This window comes from Rhinopithecus roxellana, chromosome 17, assembly GCF_007565055.1.
Source record: "Rhinopithecus roxellana isolate Shanxi Qingling chromosome 17, ASM756505v1, whole genome shotgun sequence".
Lineage (NCBI taxonomy): Eukaryota > Metazoa > Chordata > Mammalia > Primates > Cercopithecidae > Rhinopithecus > Rhinopithecus roxellana.
In genome coordinates, this window is record NC_044565.1 from 37,437,863 (window position 1) to 37,459,667 (window position 21,805).

The window sequence follows — 21,805 nt, forward strand, 5'->3', positions numbered from 1 at the left end:
GCTGTAGTTTTTTTTTAGAGGCCTTTATCAGGTTAAGGAAGATTATTTCTGTTCAAGTTTGCTGAGAGGTTTGTATGATGATCAGATGTTGAATTTTGTCAAATACTTTTTGTGTATCTGTTGAGATGATCATATATGGTCTGCCTTTCTTAGTCTCAAGAAATTAATTTCTTTATTTCTAAATATTTTAGGATTGCCTTTAGGATTGCCAAGGTGAATTACCTTAATTGATTTTTTACTGTTGAGCCAACCTTGCATTCATGGGATAAACCTACTTAAGGATTTTTTTGTGTGACAGGGGGGATTATGAAGGATATTAGTCTATAGGGTTCTTTATTTTGTTTTGAAGTGCCTATTTGACTTTGGTATCAGAGTGATACTGGACTCATAAAATGAGTTGGAAAGTATTCTTCCTTCTATGTTTCCTGTAAGAAGAATTTGTGGGGAATTGGTATTATTTTTTCCCCAAGTTTTAGATTAGAATTTTTCAGTAAAGCCATTTGGTCTTTGTTCTTGCTTTATAGGCACATTTTTAATAAGTTCATTTAAAAAAATACATATAGTTCTATGTGGGTAATCTACTTGAGTACACTTTGGAAGTTTGTTTCTTTGAATGGATTTATCCATTTCATCTATTATTAACTTGGAAGCATTAACTTGTATATAATATTCCTTTACTCTTTTAATGTCAGTGAGGATCTGTGTTATCTGCTCTTTCTTGATATTGGTAATGGTATTAATTTATAAAGTCTTCCTCAACTCCCCCTTTCTGGCTAGAAGTTTATCACATGTTTTGATCTTTTACTTTTAGTAAAAGTAAATATTTCCTGCTCTTTTTCTGCTTTTTATTTTCCTACTCCAGTCTGTATTATTTATTTTCTCTTTTCTTTTAACCTTGCTTTGAATTTAATTTACTGTTTTCTAATTTCTCAAGGTAGAAGCCCAGATTTTTGATTTGAGACCTTTCTTTCCTTTTTTGAATGTAAGCGTTTGGTGCTCTGTATTTTCCTTTGTGTACTGCTTTTGCTGTGTCCTGTAAATTTTGATACTCTGTGCTTTTATTTTTATTTGATTCAAAATATTTTCTAATTGCTCTTGTGATTCTTCTTTGGCCTTGGGTTATTTGGAAGTCTGTTACTTAATTTCTAAATGTTTTAGGCTTTTCCAGCAATCTTTGTTTTGATCTCAAGTCTCATTCTCTTTTGGTCTGCAAACAAACTTTGTATGACTCCAGTTATTTTATGTCTGAGATTTCTTTTGGGGCCCAGAATGTGGCCGAAGAATATCTTGGCTAATGTTCCACATGCAAATGAAAAGAATGTGTATTTTGCTGTTGTTGGGTAGAGTGTCCTGTGTATATCAACTAGGTGGTGTTGGTTGGTAGTGTTATTTAGGTCTTTTCTGTCCTTACTGATTTTCTGTCTACTTGTTATATCAATTACTGAGAGATGAGCACTGAAGTTTTTTACTATAATTGTAAATTTATCTGTTTTTGTGTTCAGATCTTTGCAAGTTTTTGTTATATGTATCTTGAAGTTCTATTGCTGCATACATGCACATTTAGGATTACTGTGTTTTATTAATATTTGTTATGTGATGTCTTTTTTATTTTTTATTTTTTTATTTTTTATTTTTGAGACAGAGGCTTGCTCTGTTGCCTGGGCTGGAGTGCAGTGGTGCAATCTCGGCTTACTGCAACCTCTGCCTCCCAGGGTCAAATGATTCTCCTGCCTCAGCCTCCCAAGTAGCTAGGATTACAGGTGCCCACCACCACACCTAGCTAATTTTTGTATTTTTAGTAGAGATGGGGTTTCACCATGTTGGCCAGGCTGGTCTTGAACTCCTGACCTCAGGTGATCAACCCACCTCTGTCTTCCAAAATGCTGGGATTACAGGCATGAGCCACTGCATCCAGCCTGTGATATCCTTTTTACGGCTGGTTATATTCCTTTTTTTGAAGTGCACATAATCTAATACGAATGTAACCATTCCAGTTTTTTTGAATAGTGTTTTTATAGTGTTTCTCTTACTATCCTTTTGTTTTTAACATATCTATGCCTTAATATTTAAAGTTAGTTTCTTATACCCAGAATGAAGCTGGATCTTGCTTTTTTGCCTTAGTCTGACAATTGCTGTCTTTTATTGACCTATTAAACCATTTAAATTTTTTTATATAGTTAGATTTAAATCTGTCATCTTGCTAGTTGTCTTCTGTTTGTTCCTTCTGTTTTTTGACTGATTTTCCCCTCTTTTTTCAGATTAAATGTCTTTTATAGTTTCATTTTGTTTAATCTTTAAAGTTGGTATACTAGCTATATTTCTGTTTGTTTCTAGTGGCTGCTCTAGGGATTATAACATACATCTTTAAGTTTACCTTTAAATAATATGGTGACATTACTTCCCTGATTGTATAAGAACTTTATGATAGGATACCTGTTTTCTGTCTCTCCTACTGTGTGCTATTGTTGTTATACATTTTACTTCTATGTATTTTATAAAACCCGTGATACCTTGCCACTGTTTTTGCTTTAGATTATCAGTTATCTTTTAAAGTGATAAAAATGACGAAAACAATGCCTTTTATATTTATCCTCATTTTTATGAAAAAATGAGGGTAAATTTTTGGAGCTCTTCATTACTTTGCTTGGATCTGTCCAATACCATACTCTTCTGCCTGAAAACATTCCATGCATATTTCTTATGTATATACTGCCAGCAATGAATCACCTCAGTTTTTGTTTGAAAAAGCCTGTATTTCCTCTTCATTTTTCAAAGATAGTTTTGCTAGATGTAGAATTCAGTTCAATTGTTTTCTGGCTTGCACAGTTTTCAACAAGAAGTCTGCTGTAATTCTTTGTTTTTTGCTGTATTTGCCTTCAAAATATTGTCTTTGATTTTCAGCAGTTTCACTATGATGTGTCTAAGTTTTGTGTGTTTTTGATCATGCTTGAGTTTCTTCTGCACTTCTTGAACCTGTTGTGTGTTTCCTTTTTTATAGTTTCAGTTTCTCCCTTGAGATTTCAGTTTCATTAGATCCTTTAACATGTTAATCAGTTATTTTATTTATTTTAGTTATGTTATGTTATGTTATGTTATGTTATGTTATGTTATGTTATTTTTGAGACAGTCCCACTCTTGCCCAGGCTGGAGCACGGTTGCATGATCTCAGCTCACTACGACCTCCACCTTCTGGGTTTAAGCAATTCTCATGTCTCAGCTCTGGGTAGCTGGCATGCGTCACCACACTGAGCTAATTTTTGTATTTTTAGTAGAGATGGGGTTTTGCCATGTTGGCCAGACTGGTCTCAACTCCTGACTTCAGGTGATCCACCTGCTTCAGCCTCCCAAAGTGCTGGGAGTACAGGCATGAGCCACTGCACCTGGTCTAATCAGTTATTTTTATGTCTCTCTCTAATCATTTCAACATCGGGATTATCTCTGAGTCTGATTCTGTTGGTTGCTTTGTTTCTTGACAGTGGGATATTGTTTTCTTTTTTGTATATTTTGTAATTTTTAAATGCTGAACCTTGTATGTAGAAGAACAGTAGAGACTGTGAGGGAAATAGTGTTTATGCATGGAAATGGACTTGCCTCTTCTGTCAGGCTATTTTTGTTATGGTTTGAATCAAATTATTCAATAATCAAGCTGGGTTTCTCTTTTGTTGTTGCTGCTGTTATCCTTAGTATGCCAGAGGCTTCCACCTCCTTCAGTAGTAGGCTGCTACTCCCTTGTGTTTAATGTAGGGCCTGAGGTGTTGTTAGAGGGTTTTTCTCAGTGTTTGTTTCACCCTCATCTTTTAGTCATCTCTGTACATCTGCACTATAGAGCAGGAGTCTTTCTCTAGACTCTCAGTGCTGGGCTCTTAAGGGTAATAGGGGAAATATCTGTTCTTCTTGTCTGGTCTCCATCTTAGGTAGAGTCTATATACCTGGCCTTGAATGTGGAGCCCATACTTCTGCTCACAACCTCTGCTTTGATTGGTGCAAGATCCTGGGCTTCAGGTGTTTTTGTCCCTTCCTTCAGCAGCAGGCATGTTTTTTCGTTTCGTTTCGTTTTGAGACGGAGTTTTGCTCTTGTCTCCCAGGCTGGAGTGCAATGGCGTAATCTTAGCTCACTGTAACCTTTGCCTCCCGGATTCAAGCGATTCTCCTGCCTCAACCTTCCGAGTAGCTAGGATTACAGGCATGCACCCTCATGCCCAGCTAATTTTGTATTTTTAGTAGAGATAGGGTTTCACCATGTTGGCCAGGCTGCTCTCAAACTCCTGACCTCAGGTGATCCACCCTCCTTGGCCTCCCAAAGTGCTGGGATTACAGACATGAGCCACCATGCCCAGCCCAGGAGCAGGCATGTTTTGTTCCTGCCTTCACACAGTGACCCCAGTGGTGAAAGTTTGGTGCCCCTTCTCAGTGACTTAGGCCTTTTACTTTGTATGAGAATAGGGTTTGGGGGAAATGGATGGCATTTGTTTCTATTCCCTTGTGGCAACTAATCACCTCCTGAATACCTGTGCTACTGAGAGTGGATTTATATGGTCGTCTCCCTTTGATCCTCCTGTTTCTTCTGAGTACCTCCTGGAGGCCGTGAAGTAAAATGTGCATGAGTGCAGACTCTCATTATGGCTAGGGTTTTCACTTATCGTAAATCTATCCTAGCCCACGTTTGGCCTTTAGGAATCTGTTAAAATTTTAGTTATTTTCTTCTTACTTGCTTCTCTTGTGGTTACCTCTTGTTTTTATGCTCTGCCAAAAGTGAGACAGTTCCTGTGTATCACCTCTCCTCAGAGGGCCTTTTCAGTCTTTGGAATTAGTTCCCTTGGTTCCCCTGATCTCTGTTCTCTGATGTCAAGAAAAATTATGATTTTATAGATTATCTTAGTTTTTTGTATTGTTAAGGTAGTAGCAATGTTCTATTGCAGCTTTCTAAATTTTAAATAAAAGTTTTTTAATCAATGAATCATATGATTAGAATGGTACTTTAGAAGTATTAATCAGAAAGTATATAAAACAGATTTGAGGCCGGGTGTGGTGGCGCATGCCTGTAATCCCAGCACTTTGGGAGGCCGAGGCTGGTGAATCACGAGGTCAGGAGATCGAGACCATCCTGGCCAACATAGTGAAACACCATCTCTGCTAAAAACAAAAAAGTACCTGAGCGGGGTGGCGAGCTCCTGTATGTAGTCCCTGCTACTCGGGAGGCTGAGGCAGGAGAACCACTTGAACCTGGGAGGCAGAGGTTGCAGTGAGCTGAGATTGTGCCACTGCACTCCAGCCTGGCGTCAGAGTGAGACTCCATCTCAAGGAAACAAAAAAACAAACAAAACAGATTTGAGATGATATGGCGTGTCCTCTATTTGGAATACCTGTTTTTTTTTTCCCCTTTGAAGACTGAACACCTCAGGGGGGCAGCTTGGGAAGCCATTAGACATCATTGTGTAAATGTCCTTCACTTGAGTTCCTATAGCATTCATTGTCCACTTTTTGGAACACCAACCAGCTTTTAGACAGTTATCTCCCCAAAGGGACTTTGTTTCATCTTTGTACACTCCAGACAGCAGTGAATCTGATACATTCATTCAAGCATACACACACACACACACACGTACATATATACACACTTTCAGAAGAGTGTTATACAGGTAGTAGACGAAGGTAGTTGGCTGGTGGCAGGAACCAAATTTTATAAATTGAGAGTAAAGAAGTACAATCTCAAGTTTAGGTGACTAAAGAAATGTGTAAAGGTAATATAGAAAGAATAGTACCTTTAGGAAAAGCAAGGGTGAAGGAAGGTTTGGGGGAGTATCTTAGGTTTTTAGGGCCCCCATAATAAATTACCACAAATTGGATGACTTAATAGAAGTTTGTTCTTTCCCCGTTCTGGAGCCTAGAAGTCTGAAATGAAGGTGTGGGCCAGGCTCTGCTCCCTTTGAAGACTCCTGGGAAGAATTCTTCCCTGCTTCTTTCCAGCTTCAGGTGGTGGCTGTCAGTCCTTGGCATTCCTTGGCTTGTAGTTGCCTCATGCTGGTCTCTCTGCCTGGTCTTCACATGGTTGTCTTCCCTCTGTGTGTGACTCTGTGTCTGAATTTCTCTCTTCTTTCTTGTATAAAGACCCCGGTCAGTGGATTTAGGTCCCACTCTAATCCATTATGACCTCATGAGGTACCAGGTGGACATGAATTTTGAGGGGACACTATTCAACCCAGTACAGGGGCCCTGGTAGTTAAGAGGATGTTACCATAAATTATACTTACTAGGAGACTAAAATTAAAAAAAAAAAAAAAAATAGCAAGTGTTGGTAAGGATGTGGAGAATAAATTAGAGCCTGCATACACTGCTAGTGATATTGTAAAATGATGCATCCACTTTGGAAAACAGTCTAGCATTTCCTCGAAAGATTAAACCTGGAGTTACCATAAGACCCAGTAATTCCACCACTAGGTATATACCCAAGTGTACTGAAAACATTGAAAACATTGTAAAAAGAAATGAAATGCTTAAGCTGGGTGTGGTAGTGTGTACCTGTAGTCCTAGCTACTCAGAAGGCTGAAGTGGAAGGATTGCTTGAGCACAGGAGTTCCAGGTTACAGTGGGCTATGTTCACACCACTGCACTCTAGCCTGGGTGACAGAGTGAGACATGTCTCTAAAAATAAATAAATAGCAATAAAAAAGAAATGAAGTACTGATTCATTCATAAACAAAAGCATTATGTTTAGGGAAAGAAGCCAGTCACAAAAAGCCACATATTGTATGATTCCATTTCTATGAAATGTCCAGAATAAGCAAATTCAGAGACAGAAAGTAGATTAGTGGTTGCCAGGGGCTGGGGAAAAGGGAGAGTCCAGAAGGACAACTTTTGGGTTTGGAATTTCTTTTGGAGGTAATGAAAATGTTTATAAATTAGCAGTAATAGCTGTGTAACTATGAATTTACTAAAACCCAGTGAATTTTATATTTTGAAAGAATGAATTTTATGGTATGTGAATTATATCTCAAAGCTGTTATTAATAAAAGAAGATACAAAGATAAGAGGATGTTTGATATCTTTCTAGGGTGAAGAGAGACAAACCCTTGGGTTTGGGTGGTCACAGCTTTGCTTAATTCAGTTACATAGTGATCTATACACAGTTCTTTTACAGCAGTTTATTGGAACTCATCACATTTTAATAAACTAGTGTATATTAGTACATTCTAATGAAGCATACTAATATAAAATTAGTACATTTAAAATATAGTATTTAGCCTAAATTTGTCTTATAAATAAAATGGTATATAATTTCAGCTGTGTGAATTCTAAAATATAAGCTAAAAGATGGTTTTTAAAGTCATACTACCATATTGTTTCATATGTAGGAATAGTAAAATGAATTTACCTAAGTTTAAATTTTTAGCATAGAACATTGCTGAAAAAAAATCCTCCTTTTAGTGTTAGGGTAAAATATGATTACTATATTGACCCACCTACAAAATAAAAAACATCTTAATTCTGCCATATTTTTCTGTTGATTTCAGGTATGATCATGTTCACACATTCTTTTTTTTTTTTTTGAGACAGAGTTTCACTCTTGTCGCCCAGGTTGGAGTGCAGTGGTGCTATCTTGGCTCACTGCAGCCTCCACCTCCTAGGTCCAAGCAATTCTCCTGTCTCAGCCTCCCGAGCAGCTGGAATTACAGGTGCCTGCCACCATGCCCTGGCTAGTTTTTAAATTGTTTAAAACATAATCTGTTTTTTTGGAGGGGCTGCATTGTATATTGAGTCAGATTAGTAGCTAACATTTTTTTGAGTACTTACTTTGTATCAAGTACTGTTTTGCATTCTTATGAGTCCTCTTAAAATTTTAATTCTCACAGCAGCCCTTTGAGATAGATAAATTAAGTAACTTGCCCAACATCACGTAGCTTAGAATGGGAGGAGCTGGGATCTGAACCCAGCAGTCTGTTTTAAGATTGGAAGCAGCCTTTGTTCTTAGTCACTGAGCTATTTTAGCTCCTTTAAAGTGGATTAAGATATTGAATGAAAGGTTCTCAAGATTTGTATGCGTAGTGCAGATCACAGTTGAAAAGTGTAAGCTTGAGTACTATGCCAGAATTGGATATGTGGAGGGACAGTAAATATAGGTCTCAGGGAATGGTGGAGACATTATGCAATTCAGAGGACATGACCATAATTACCATTATTTTTCCCTACCAGTATGAGGTGAAGGCTCCCGTTCCTTCTGCCTGTTTCAGGAATATTTGTAAGCAAATGACAAAAATGCACGAAGCTATATTTGATCTCCTTCCAGAAGAACAAACACAGGTGAGTAGTGATTCCTAAAACTATTCATGTATATATAACATACAATATCTGCAGAATTGGGGTGGTTTTACATGCTTTTGGCACAGTTAAGCTGTTCATGTTCCAATATAATTATCATTTTTTTACATCGTTATATTGACTGGTAGAACATGGATAAAAATTTCTAATTTCTAAGTGCTCCTTGCAGTGACAGACCAGAGCTATAGCTTTACTATATGATAAACAATTCTAAAAAGTAGGTTTTCTGTTTGTCCATGATCAATAGTCCCAGATTCTACTTACGTCATTTATTATGCCATTCCTTGGAAAATTAGAGTTGGCCCTTATCAATTAGTAGCAAAATATGTTATGGTGATTGTAATTCAAATTGGCTATGGGAAGAATTAGTGATAAAGTTAATAAGATTAACACATGTAATTAACTCTATCTGCTTTATTCTTAGATCAGCATAAGTGATCTGTAGTAAAGACAAACTAGGAAAAAGAGCAAAATGCAGGGTCGGGGAGCCTTTGGCACCTCTCAGCTATGAAGTATCCACCCTTCTATCTCTACTGTATTCCCCTACAAAAGTATTATCACAGAGTTCGCTTCACTCTTCAGTAACAACTCTACCCCCTACACCCCTGTTCCCCTCTCCTGGAACTTTGAAGTTTCCAGTATTCTCTTTTTTACCAGTTTTTTTTTTTTTTTTAATTAATGTTAGCTTATTTCCTCCATACTAAGTGTGCCTAGTTTGTAGAATAAATGCTCTCATATTAAAGTCTAGTTGCTGTATGACTAAGGAATTTAACTTTCACTGGGATTTTTGCTATTCAGACAAGTTTGTTTATTTCAGTTTGTCTCTCTTACTTGGTTGAGTGCATGGAAATGGCATTTGGGAGCAGAGGGTGGCTTTCTTAGTATCTCTTGCCTGCTGTTGCTCCTGCTGGTCTCCTTTCCTGTGCCACCTCAAACTTCATCCTATACTAGCTAGTAACATTTTCTTCATATTTCCCTAGGTTTTCATAAATCATACCAAACTCATGAATAAATATCATGGAACTCCTTTGGGACTCACTGAGGACTGAAGGGGAGCCATAAAATATGGCAGACCCACTAGGGTCGTCTTCTTTTTCCTTCTAATTTCTTCTTAGCCAAGCCATCCTTTCCATTCCACATGTAAGATCCTCCACCTCTGACATTCTGACCTTCTGGATTTGCCATCTGAGTTCTAATTCTAGAGCAGGACTTAGCCAGATCAGAGAGCTGGGCATACAGGTACTTCATGTGTTTTTATCTGTGGCATAAAGGGTACTCTTGTCAAAGCCGGGCAAATGTTATTTTATGTCACTATTGCCACTTGAATACTAGTAATTCCACAAAACTTCCATAGATTATTGTATATATTTTCCCCACAGACAATGTTATTTCACAAAATCATTTTATAAATTCATTGTATATAATTTTAGGTTAGGTATTTCCCAAAGAAATATTGGGTCATTGCTTGCGAGAACAATAAAATACTTTGAAGTGATTTCACTAGAATAGAAGCACGAAGGTACCTTTGCCTCTAACATTATGACATTCTTTCCCCTATCAACTTCCTACTTAATATATTACAAAATTCCCCACTACTTTTTATTATTTTTACCTGTCACAGTTGATCCCACTTACGGGCTTTCTTTCCAAAAAGGAGTACTAAGGAGATTAGAAAGCTTTTATCCAACTAAGGAGAAAAAATGTAGTGAAATAGCAATAGAATACTTTCAGGGGAGGATTTTAAAAGTATATGCCAAAGCAAAGGTTTTGGTTTTTAAAAATACTTTCTTTAATATTGATAACTCAGATATTTACATATTCTATTTCAGTAGAACTTTAAGAAACTTAGTTTTATTTTCTTTTTCAGATGTTATTTTTAAGAATTAATGCAAGTTATAAACTCCACTTGAAAAAGCAGTTATCTCACTTAAATGTGATAAATGATGGAGGACCTCAAAATGGGTATGGATTTTTTTTTTTTAACAGTTTCACCATATACTCCCATATTGAATTGTTTTAATGATCAGTTTTGATTATTTATGCCATCCTTTTCTGCTATAAACACACCGAAGACCAACGTTGTAAAATCAGCAAGCTTTTGTGCTTTTTTTTCCCCCGTGGAAATACCTGTTTCTATCTAACTATCTAAAAGTGGTTTATACATGGACAATCACTTACCTGACCTTGTGTATCTGTTTTGAGGCAGTGTGAGTTAGTGCTTCCTTAGATACCCAATAGCTTTCCCCAATTCAAACAGGATTCAGAAGTCCTACTGTGTGACCATGTGAATGTCACTTAACCTCTGTGCCACATTTATAAAATAACAAGGATGAAATATGTCTTAATTCCTTCACAGGGTTATGAAAAATAATATATGTGTGTATATGTATATATTTTATTGTAAGCTATTGAAAAAATTGTATATATTGCTGTTAAAATAGCATAGTACATAGAAAGCATAGGATAGGATTTAGAATCTGAAAATTTGGGTTAAGTTCTAGTTCTGTCACTTACTAGCTGTTGTAACTTTGGGCAAATCACTTACTCCCCCTCAGTTTAGGTTTTTTAGATTTGAAAATAGGGATGATGATAAAAGTTTCCTTAACAGGATTTTTGTGAAGAGTTATGTAGATAAAGATATGGGGAAGATATTTTATAAAATTTAAAGCAGTGATCATTTAGTTATATCTTAGTATCAATTCTTTAGTGTGCTAGGGTTTTTAGGAATAAAATTTTATTCCCTGTTAAAGGAATTTCAGGTTCAAATTTCAAACTCATAAAGAACGAATGGAAAATGAAAAAACCTATGTTGGGGTTAGAAGTTGGCCTTGCCATTTAAAAAGAAGTACAGTGAATCAATTTTGCAAAAACCTATGTGAAAGCTTTGTTCTGTTGAATCTGTTAGGCTGAATTTAAGAGTTTTTTTTTTTTTTTTTTTGAGATGGAGTCTCGCTCTATCGCCCAGGCTGGAGTGCAGTGGCCGGATCTCAGCTCACTGCAAGCTCCGCCTCCCGGGTTCACGCCATTCTCCTGCCTCAGCCTCCGGAGTAGCTGGGACTACAGGCGCCCACCACCTCGCCCGGCTAGTTTTTTGTATTTTTTAGTAGAGACGGGGTTTCACCGTATTAGCCAGGATGGTCTCGATCTCCTGACCTCGTGATCCGCCCGTCTCGGCCTCCCAAAGTGCTGGGATTACAGGCTTGAGCCACCGCGCCAGGCGAATTTAAGAGTTTTATGCAAGAATGATACTCTCTCTTATGACCTGATTCTTCTTTTTAAAGAATCATTTGTTTTCAAAAATTTCAAAGCCATTGAACATTTAAAGGACGATGATGAACACGGAATACCTTTTACCTAGATTTATCAACTGTTAAAATTTTGCCACATTCTCCCTGCCACTTTTGCTCCTTCTCTCTCCCACCCCCATACCTCCCTTTTGCCAAACATCCAAAAAAGTAGGCTGCAGTCATAAAATTTAACCCTTAAATACTTTGGCGTGTGTCTCTAAAAACAAGGACATTTTTATACAATCATAATACCTGAACCCCACCTAAGAAAATCAACATTAATTTAATAATGTTAAACCAACATAGAGTCAGGTATTTTCAGCAAGAACGTCACATGGGTGACACTGTGTATATCTCTCTCTTGATGTCAAATGATACAAATCGTACATACATAAGAGACCTGCTCCTGAAAAATAATAGCGTATGAGAAACTTAGAGACTCTTGGTAGAGATGTATACTGTGTACCCTAAAGAGGCTGTTCAAAAAAAGCTAATAATATTTTTAAGGCCTACCCCGCTCATACCCTTTTACTTTTATTCCCATAACTAAATCTGGGTTGGTTAGTTGGGTTTTTTTGCAGACGAGTAGTTCTGATCTGAAGCATCCAAGCTAACTCGTTAGCTATTTTCTTTTTTAATATAGCTATTTGGAAGTCAGTCTGACCTTAAAGATCCTCACTGTCACATACTAACAGAAACTCATTCTTTGTAAGTCAATTCATGTCTTTGAAAGATGCCTGAAAATTAACCTCTATCCTCTAGCCAAGGACATAAACTACCTGCGTAAAAGGAATTTTTGTTTCTGAAATTGCACTAAAAATGTAGCTTTTGACTTTTTTGATGTAAACATAAAATTAACCATTTTAAAGTGAACAATTCAGTGGCATTTAGTGTCTTCACAATGGTGCGTAACCACCACTTCTATCTAGTTCCAAACATTTTCACTACTCCAAAAGAAAATCCTGTACCCATTAGGCAGTTACTTCCTATTTCTCCCTCTCCCCAGCCTTGTACTTTTATTTTTATTTTTTGAGATGGAGTATCGCTCTGTCACACAGGCTGGAGCGCAGTGGTGTGATCTCAGCTCACTGCAACCTCCACCTCCCAGGTTCAAGTGATTCTCCTGCCTCCGCCTCCTGAGTAGCTGGGATTACAGGCACGTGCTACCACACCTGGCTAATTTTTGTATTTTTAGTAGAGACAGGGTTTTATCATGTTGGCCAGGCTGGTCTCAAACTCCTGACCTCTGGTGATCTGCCTGCCTCGGCCTCCCAAAGTGCTGGGATTACAGGCATGAGCCATGACGCCCAGCCCAGCTCTGTACTTTTTAATGTAATTTTTTCCCTCTATTTTAAAATATTTTAAAAATAGAGACATACGGAGAATAATAAAATATTTATATTTCTACTACCCAGAATTGATCATTAATATGTCATTTTCACTTGAAAAAAAATTTATTGTATTTTTAAAATGGTATTCAAAAAATTGCATTCCAGATGAAGCTGAAGTACACGTTTACACCGCATCTGCAGTTCCTTTCCCTTTTTCTCCTAGCTTTTAGGTAACATTCCCAGTGAGTTTAGTCTACATTCTTTTAGTCTTTCTCATTTATTATACCTAGATTTATGAAAAATAGGTAGTGCTGTTTTGTAAATTTCCTTATATGGTATATTGCATATATGCAGCTTGCTTTCTACTTGGCATTTTTATTGATTTATCTCTGTTGATCTGTGGAAGTAGTCTGTTTTTGACTGCTGTATAGTGTTCCATCACATCAAACAACTTTTTTTTTTTGGAGACAGGGTCTCATGGTCACACAGGCTGGAGGGCAGTGGTGTGATCATGGCTCAGTGCAGCCTCAACCTCCGTTGGCTCAAGCAATCCTCCCACCACAGACTCCCCAGTAGCTGCAACTACAGGTGTGTGGTACCACACCCAGCTAATTTTTTTAGTTTTTTTTAGAGATGAGGTCTCGCTATGTTGCCCAGGCTGGTCTTGGAACTCCTGAGCTCAGGTGATCCTCCTGCCTCAGCCTCCCCAAGTGTTGGGATTACAGGCGTGAGCCACCACTCCATGAATCAACCATAGGTAAATTAGACATTTCCCCTAGTGATAAATTGCTAAGTCATTACTTTTTTCCATTATAACCATGCCATACTGAAGATCCTTATACATGTCTAATGGTGTGACCATTTCTTCAGGGCATATACCTGAATATAAGTGAATTGGAGCTAATACACATTTTCACATTGTTAGGTATTGACAGTGGCTGTTAATACTCCATTAGTGGAGTAGTTTGTGAGAATTTGTTTCCCACATCTTGCCAACATTTGCTATTAGATTTCTTAATTGTTGCCAGTCTGATGGGGGATAATAGTACCTTGTTTTGATTGGCATTTTCCTGACATTTACCATTTTTTCAGTTTATTGGTTATTCAGGTGTTTTCATCTGTGACTTCTTGTTCATGTTCTTTCCTATTTTTCTCGGGTTTTTAAAGAAATATCTAGTAGGGCTTATATACATGAATACTAGTCTGTATTTAATCGCTTAGATGACACTTAGAAAACCTGGCCTGCTTTTCCCTTGAGTTTACTATTTTAGTCAACACACCTATACTCTAGTGCTAACCAATCAAAAACATTTTATTTTAACCTGTTATTTTCTCTGTATATTAATTCATGCTGTTTTAAGATAGATGATTTTCTTGGGCTGAATGTATCATGAAACTGACTCCAACATGCATTGGTGTATTCATTTTCCAAATATTTATTATTGAAATACAGCATTAAATGGCCTACTTGTTGATAACAGGAATCCTGCTAAGATAATATGTTGACACTTGGGTGCTAAGAAATCTGAATTTTAGATAATACTGTAGCAGCCAGGATAGGACTCTGAGTTGGTGAGCACTGTTACTTTAATTATCTGAATAGAAAGCTTGAGATTTAAAAATAATTTTCTCTCCATTATTTAGGTTGGTCACAGCGGATGTAGCTTTTTACACTGGAAATCTTCAAGCCTTAAAAGGCCTTAAAGATTTGGACCTAAATATGGCCGAAATTTGGGAGCAGAAGAGGTGATGTCATACTGGAAAACTGGGTAGTTCATCTGACCATGGGATGTGTTTGTTATGAAGAAAATCTGGATGCCTGTGATTCGAGAATTGAACCTGAAACCCAAAGTGAACTGGGGTGGGGGAAGGGAAAAAGGAAAGTATCAGTGTTGGGAAACTGGATTCAGTGGGATCTACAAGGAATGTCATTTTTGTGCATCCTACAGTGAGGAGTAACTGATCAGGTGTCTATAACATTTTTCATTCTCTCTGGAAACAGACTCAGGTTTCTTTGGACCAAATCCAAAAGAACACATAGCTGTAACACAGCTGTAGTTGACTAGAATGCTCTGTATACTTTATATTAAAAAATGCTTTGCATTTCTTCCAGTGCAATGAAATTCATATGGTGTCCCACCTTATTTAATGATGGTACAATTTAAAATCTTAAAATCTTAGTCAACCTCTGTAGAAAGTTTTCTCTATGAAAGTAAAGCTGTTTGAAAAATTATTTTTTTACAGATCTTTCTATGAAAAATAAACATCTTTTGATTGCTTGGATTTAGGAATTCAATTTTTGTTTCAGTGACCAATGTCAAGTTGCAGGCTTTGTGTGTTGCATATTTAATATTTCTACTACCACCGTATGTCAACTGGGTAAAGCCTTCCAGAGCTGTCTAAATATCTGAAAGAAAAGACTTAAGTCTTTTTTTAAGTAATACTTAAAAAAAAAAAGATACATATTTATGCAACTACTTTTCAGAAATGGTATATAAAAGGCTACAGTTTAATATCTGTATTTTTATAAAAGTATGAAGGGTTTGGGGTGTTTTTATTTGTAGCAGAGGTAAGAATATGTATTCATATAATCTGCCTACTTTTGAGTTCTCATTTTAACATTTACATAACATAATGAAGTATGGCCCCCTTGGATCCTTGTTTTTAAGTTACTTTTGATGTGTATATGAACAAAGACCAGGGAGAAACAGAACTTTTAAAAATATCGGCTGCTGTGTTGGGGCCAGAAATAAGGTGACAAGTAAAGACTTTTATAATACCTACCTTCAAAATGAGAATCAGCAGCACTCTACAGATGAAAGTGCCTGTGCCTCACCTCACACCAAGAATCTTGCCTAACCCTGTCAGAGTGCCTAATATCCTGTGGTGATTATGTACAATGAAACAGTCTTATTTTGTGCTCTTTGGTTTCTTAAAAGGAAACCTTGTTTTCTTTCCTTTATCATTACAGAGGTATGTCATTGGTTCTTAAACTATCTGTCTAAAATAAAGCTGTAAAAAATTAACAGACTTTAAAAGGCAACTTTTTTTTAAATGGTATACAGTGAACTTTAAGTTAAACAAGCAGCCTACTCAAAACAAGTATGGATGAATTTTTTAAAAAGGCATAAACTGAACTACCAGCAGACCTGATTGGAAAGATTATTAATGATCATTTTTCAGTGATAATAAACAAGCTTCAGGAAATGAAGCTTCAGGGAAAGGGAACTTTTTATGAAGCTCTACCCCCTGCACTTCACTATAGAAGAGTACAAGGATGTGAAAGAAATGCCTTCCCTTTGCCCGCCCCGTCAGCTGGGAAAATAAATGCCACTTTGTTTCAATAAATGGAGAGTCTGTGGAAAGCATGGCAGGCATCCCAGTTTTAGAACTAGATGAAAGGTACTAAATACCTTCAGTTTAATTCCTATGGAAATAATGGTATGATTAAGATTCTTAGAAATGCCAAAAACTGGACTTGTTAGGTAACTAACCAGTGTGTACTTCAATATTCCAAGGGCAAATCTTCCAACTAATATAGTAACTGTCTAGCAAGAATAAACCATTTTATTTTACCATTTCATAGTTAGCATTATAAAGTACAAGTGTACACAAGTATTGCTTCACTGCTTTATTTTTGAAATGACAAGCAATTCAATGTGACCATCATTGAGGCTTCTGTTAAAAGATCTTCCAGAGTTGCCCCAGTTTTAAGATTAAACAATATTGCACTTTAAGATGAACTAACTAACTTTTGGGATCCTCTTCAAAGAAGGAAAGTATTGCTCCATCTGTGCTTTTCTTAGACTAAAAGCATACTGCAGAAAACTCTAAAAATCAACACTGCAGGGTACAGTAACATAGTAAAGTACCTGCCTATTTTAGAATCCTAGAGAACATTTCATTGTAAGAAACTAGCCCATTATCAAAGCGTCCACAGTATTTTTCATTTCAGTGGTCCAAGATGCGAAGGTTTCCAGATACAATCTTGTTCTCTAATACTGCTCCAGGTGGGATGTCAATTCTGTCACCATGATTTGCAATGATGATAACTGTTCCCTAAGTGACAGGGAAAACAAGAGTGTACTTGCAACTGCAACGCAATTTGATTAGCAACGCAATTTGATTATCTTACAGTGATCAAGTTTATGTACAACACTTTTTTACAGTGGAGTAACTGTATTTATAAACAATATTAAACACGAAAAACAAGTAACAGTTAAGGAAAATTGTAATGTGTCCTTCTGTAACAATCCTGGCAGTAGTTCTAGATTCTCTGTCTCCTTGTTAGAGGTAGAACTAAGAGTGGGAGGTGGACCCGGTACCACAGCATGGCCAGCCCCCTTTTGAAGGCCTACTTGCAAGGCCACCAGGATTATCCAACCTTCATAGAGAAATTAAAAGGTGCTTGGTTTATATTTACATATAGGGCTTTTGTTGTTGTTTTTATAATGGTTTACTGATAACATTTTTCATGTCTTAAGTCTTTAGGCAGTCTCAGCAATAAAATTCAATATATGTATTTGTTTTTTCAAGATCTTCATTTAAGTAAGCTTTAATGGGAGGAGTACATGAAATCTAGTTAGATTTTTTAAAAAATTACATGATTTGGAAAAAGCTATTGTATCTTTGGTGAGCTTTAATACTTTTATACCCCCATTTCCCTCCTATTTCTTACATGAGGCTGGAATGACACTCAGAGTACCTGAGTTACATTACAATAATGTAAATGAATATTCTTACAGAGATAACATTCCTTTAATATATTCAGTACAAATTAAGTTGTCATCTTTTTCTACTTTTATTCAAATATTCATCTTTCGTAAGCTAACGCTAATAGTGATCCTATTTTAAAGATTCTCATTTCAGTAAAATAGTACCAACTTAATTACTAGTGTAATTAAGACTAACAAGTATTCCTTAAAGTAAATGTAAATTTATGACTAGAAAATGAGACCTATATTGTAAAGGTGTAAGAAAAATGATTTTCACTGTAACAACATACCTTTAATGAAACATTTTTTCCAAATGTCACATCTCCTGAAACTGTGAGGTGATCCAATTCAAGCATATCTGGTATACTTTCAAATCTTCTTAGATAATCTTGAACCTTACAGAAAAGTAGAAATATAAAAATTTGTCTCAAATGGGTTCACAGAAAGGAAAAATATTAAAGTTTAACTGAACTGTAAAAATATTTTATGGCAAAGCTCAGGTCCTCTAATGGGAAAGCACCTATTTATTAAGCACTCATGATATGCTAAATGTCGTGCAGAAAAGACCAGGAACTACGAACACTGTTTCTATACCAAGCAATTTACAAGAGAGTTGAGCAGATCTTTTTTTTTTTTTTTTTTTTTTTTTTAAAGATAATCAACATGCCAAGAGCCAGATGAGTAGTTCACATAATCTGAATTTAACTGGAAAAAAAGAGATCATGCTTTGAAGCAGGCTAGACTGGAGCTGGACTTTAGTGGATAGGTAGGATTCTGAACAATTAGAGCACATTTTAAGAAGAGCAACAGCACAAATTTATAAGTTATCACCATCTTTGTCTTTTTATTTTCTCAGATTTTACAAGCACTAGAGATTGTCCTATGTGAACCCGTTTCCTATTTTTCTGGGAAAATGGGAGCAATCAGAAAACTTCCACTTGTTTCCATCCACCACCACCACCTTGCCTGCATTGCCCATTACTCTGTCTTACTAGTACTGGAATTGGACTGTTTCTATTCCTAAAGCCAACCTCTCCACTTGTGCATCAGATCCCTTCTTATGGCCTATTGAGTGTTGTTTCAGCAGTTCTCCCTCTTCAGTGTTTTTTCCCTCCTGACTGCATTAATTCCCATTAATGTATAAACATCCTCCCATTAAAAAACTCAAATCCCATATTTCTTTCTACCTATACCCCCATTTCTCTTTTTCTCTTTAAGGCAAAACTCTTGAGTTTTCTACATTCATATCTCCAATTCCTCCTTTTTCATTCTCTTTTAAATCCACGCCTGTGAGGCTCCCAAACCTCCATACTGATACATCTAATTCCCATCTTTCTTGAGTCAGCAGGAGCATTTGACAGATGATCATTCCCACTGTCTTGAAATATTTTCTTCATTTGACTCTGAGGACACATGCATTCATAGTTTTCTAATTCCCCATCTGCATTCTACACATCCACAGCAGGTGGCACCAAACCACACCCAGGACTAAAATAGACTGGGATGGCAGAGCAGGACCCCATAGGCCAACCACAAAGGCTCACAGTGTCATATTTCATTGATTACATTTTTTAGATTTCACTCATCAGGCTAAGGTGGAGTTTTACAGCAGGTCCACAGATAGTGCTGTTTTGTTCAATGTTATTTTGTTATCACACTGATGAGGAAAAAAAAAAAGATTCCCAGCCAGGACTACTGTCTGTGTGGAGTTTGCACATTCTCCCCACATTTGTGTGGGTTTTCTCCAACTATTCTGGTTTCTTCCCACATCCCAAAGATGTGCATGTTAGGTGAACTGGTGTGTCTACATGGTCCCAGTATGACTGTGGGTAGGCGTGAGTGTGCCCTGAGATGGGGGCGGCCTGTCCAGGGTTGGCTCCTGCCTTGTGCCCTGAGCTGCCGTCTGGTCACCCATGAACCTGAACTGGAATAAGTGAGTCAAGAATTATCTTGTTTTTATTAGTCAATGTATGTACAGCTCACATTTATTTCAGAGTTTAATATTAGAAGTGTTTTGTTTTTGTTTTAAAATTTGGTGATATTTTTGTGACCAGAAATAAACTATAGGAAATGAACTCTTGTTTATATAAATTAGCCTATGGTAAAATGTGTTATACATTGTTTTGCTTAATGTGGCAGTTTCCAAGAACATACTGATGACACTTAGGACTTAACTGTACTTGCTATTCCACCTATCTAGAACACTTTTTGCACTTTTGCACTTTTGCACCCATTTGTCAGACCCAATCAACTTCTCAATGAGGCTGCCTGTGGCCACTCAACGTAAAATTACACCATCACCACCCCCCTCAATCCCCGCCCCCCGAGGCATTCCCTTTTCTTTATCCTTGCTTTGTTTCTCCATAGCATTTTCCACCACTTGGCATATCATACATTTACTTATCATCCTTTCCCCACTAGAATGTCAATTCTGTGAAGACAAAGATTTAGTCTGTTTTGTTTACTACTAAATCCCTAGAACCTAGAACACTGCCCAGTACATGATAGGGGCTCAATAAGTATTTGTTAAGCCAGAATTAACCTTTTCCCACTGATGAAAGCAGTACTTGTCTTGGAAGAGACAGAAGATAAAATGCCCCAAAATTTAAAGATTATTTTCTACTCCCCATATGGAAATCATGTTTCAAATGTGAAGTAAAATCTTTATCTTCTATGATCAATTCCCTTTAAAAGATATCAAAGACAGAGGAATACAACAGGTCAGGAGTAGAGACTGTAATTAGTCTCCAATTCACATGTATATCATATTTTCATAATTACACATTTAAGAAATATGAACTCACATATCTTTATAGTTACATACCTTTGTAAAAGAACTGCCTAATTTAACCAAGGGCACTGTAGGAAATTCCCGCTTTTCACTCATTGTCAGAGATCCTGCATTAAGGCTATAGAGGTTTGACATCACCAGCAAGAGATCTGATGTGGTTTTGACAGGCAGAAAACGGCTCCTTGGCACATTAATACCTAGAGAATTCTCAAAACTTTTGATGGCAGCCCCTACTGCAGTTTCTAACTGAATGACATTCAGGCCTCCATCCAAAGTCTGTAAGAAATTAGGGGTGGGGAATAGAGAATAGAGGTTTTAAGCACCTACAACTTAGTTCCATGTAGGTTAGTTAATATTTGGGAAGTGACTTCAGAGATCCATTGATGGAAAAAAAAAATTTTCTTTTTGAGACGGAGTCTTGCTCCGTCACCCAGGCTGGATGGAGTGCAATGGCGCGATCTTGGCTCACTGCAGCCTCCACCTCCTGGGTTCAAGCAATTCTTATGCCTCAGCTTCCCAAGTAGCTGGGATTACAGGCATGTGCCACCATGCCCAGCTAATTTTTTGTATTTTTAGTAGAGATGGGGTTTCACTATGTTGGCCAGGTTGGTCCCGGCCTCAAGTGATCTGCCAGCCTCGGCCTCCCAAAGTGTTGGGATTACAGGTATGAGCCACTAAGGTATGAGCCACTAAGCCTGGCCAGAAAAATAATTTTGAGAACTGACATTTATTAAGCACCTATCATATGCCAACCTCTTATACATGTAATCTTTTTTCAGTCTTAAAACTCTTCTGTTCAGTAATATCATTTCCATTTTATGATAAACAACCACAGGCTCAGAAAACTCATGCAAAGTACCGATGGCCAAATGACTTATGAGTGTCAGCAACAACTAAGACTGAAGTAGGTTCTCTACTTTTGAAGCCTGATGTTTTTGCCACTACCACAATCCAGGGTCAAGTATAGGGCACCATAACTTGGCATACTAGAGGGGTGACAGCAGATTCTGGAAGACAGGGCTAGGAACTAGAGAGTCTGAAAAGGCAAAAGGGAGTGACCAATGGAATCGATGGGGCAGAGGGAGTGGGCGGTGGGGTCTGTGTGTAGCCTATGACCTTAGGAACCAGGAAGCTCAATGGGCCACAACCTTGGCTTACCTTTGGATTCACAATGATTTCCATGTCAATGGCATTCTGCTCCTGCAGTCTTTTAACTGCTCCAAGAGAAATCCATAGGTTGTTTGTGTTAAATATTTTGAACTTTGATACAGACTTGAACTCATCAACATGTGCTTTTGGCACCTGAGCAATTTCCACCAGTCTCAGTTTGCCTTCATATTGAGTGAGTGTCCCGCCCTAGAAAGG

General features: G+C 37.2%; 2 protein-coding genes across 8 annotated transcripts in view; one reads left to right on the forward strand and one right to left on the reverse strand.

The window, feature by feature from the left end:
- VPS54 (VPS54 subunit of GARP complex) overlaps window positions 1-15,961 on the forward strand; it is a 127,831-nt gene extending 111,870 nt beyond the window's left edge. For 4 of the 5 annotated variants that reach the window (XM_030921131.1, XM_010381669.2, XM_030921132.1 and 1 more), the window contains 3 exons: window positions 8,191-8,298; window positions 10,184-10,278; window positions 14,579-15,947. In XM_030921131.1, the coding sequence (XP_030776991.1) occupies window positions 8,191-8,298; window positions 10,184-10,278; window positions 14,579-14,684 (309 nt within the window). In that variant the 3' untranslated portion in view covers window positions 14,685-15,947. Of the gene's footprint in view, window positions 1-8,190; window positions 8,299-10,183; window positions 10,279-14,578 lie in introns of all 5 variants that reach the window. The other variant, XM_010381668.2, reaches the window with a different exon arrangement.
- Window positions 15,962-16,550: 589 nt separating this feature from the next.
- Window positions 16,551-21,805, reverse strand: part of UGP2 (UDP-glucose pyrophosphorylase 2) — a 60,722-nt gene continuing 55,467 nt past the window's right edge. For all 3 annotated transcript variants that reach the window (XM_010381665.2, XM_010381664.2, XM_010381666.2), the window contains exons 7-10: window positions 21,599-21,796; window positions 20,474-20,716; window positions 17,940-18,044; window positions 16,551-16,993 (exon numbers count right to left, since the gene is read on the reverse strand). In XM_010381665.2, coding sequence (XP_010379967.1) covers window positions 16,886-16,993; window positions 17,940-18,044; window positions 20,474-20,716; window positions 21,599-21,796 — 654 coding nt within the window. In that variant the 3' untranslated portion in view covers window positions 16,551-16,885. The remainder of the gene's footprint in view (window positions 16,994-17,939; window positions 18,045-20,473; window positions 20,717-21,598; window positions 21,797-21,805) is intronic.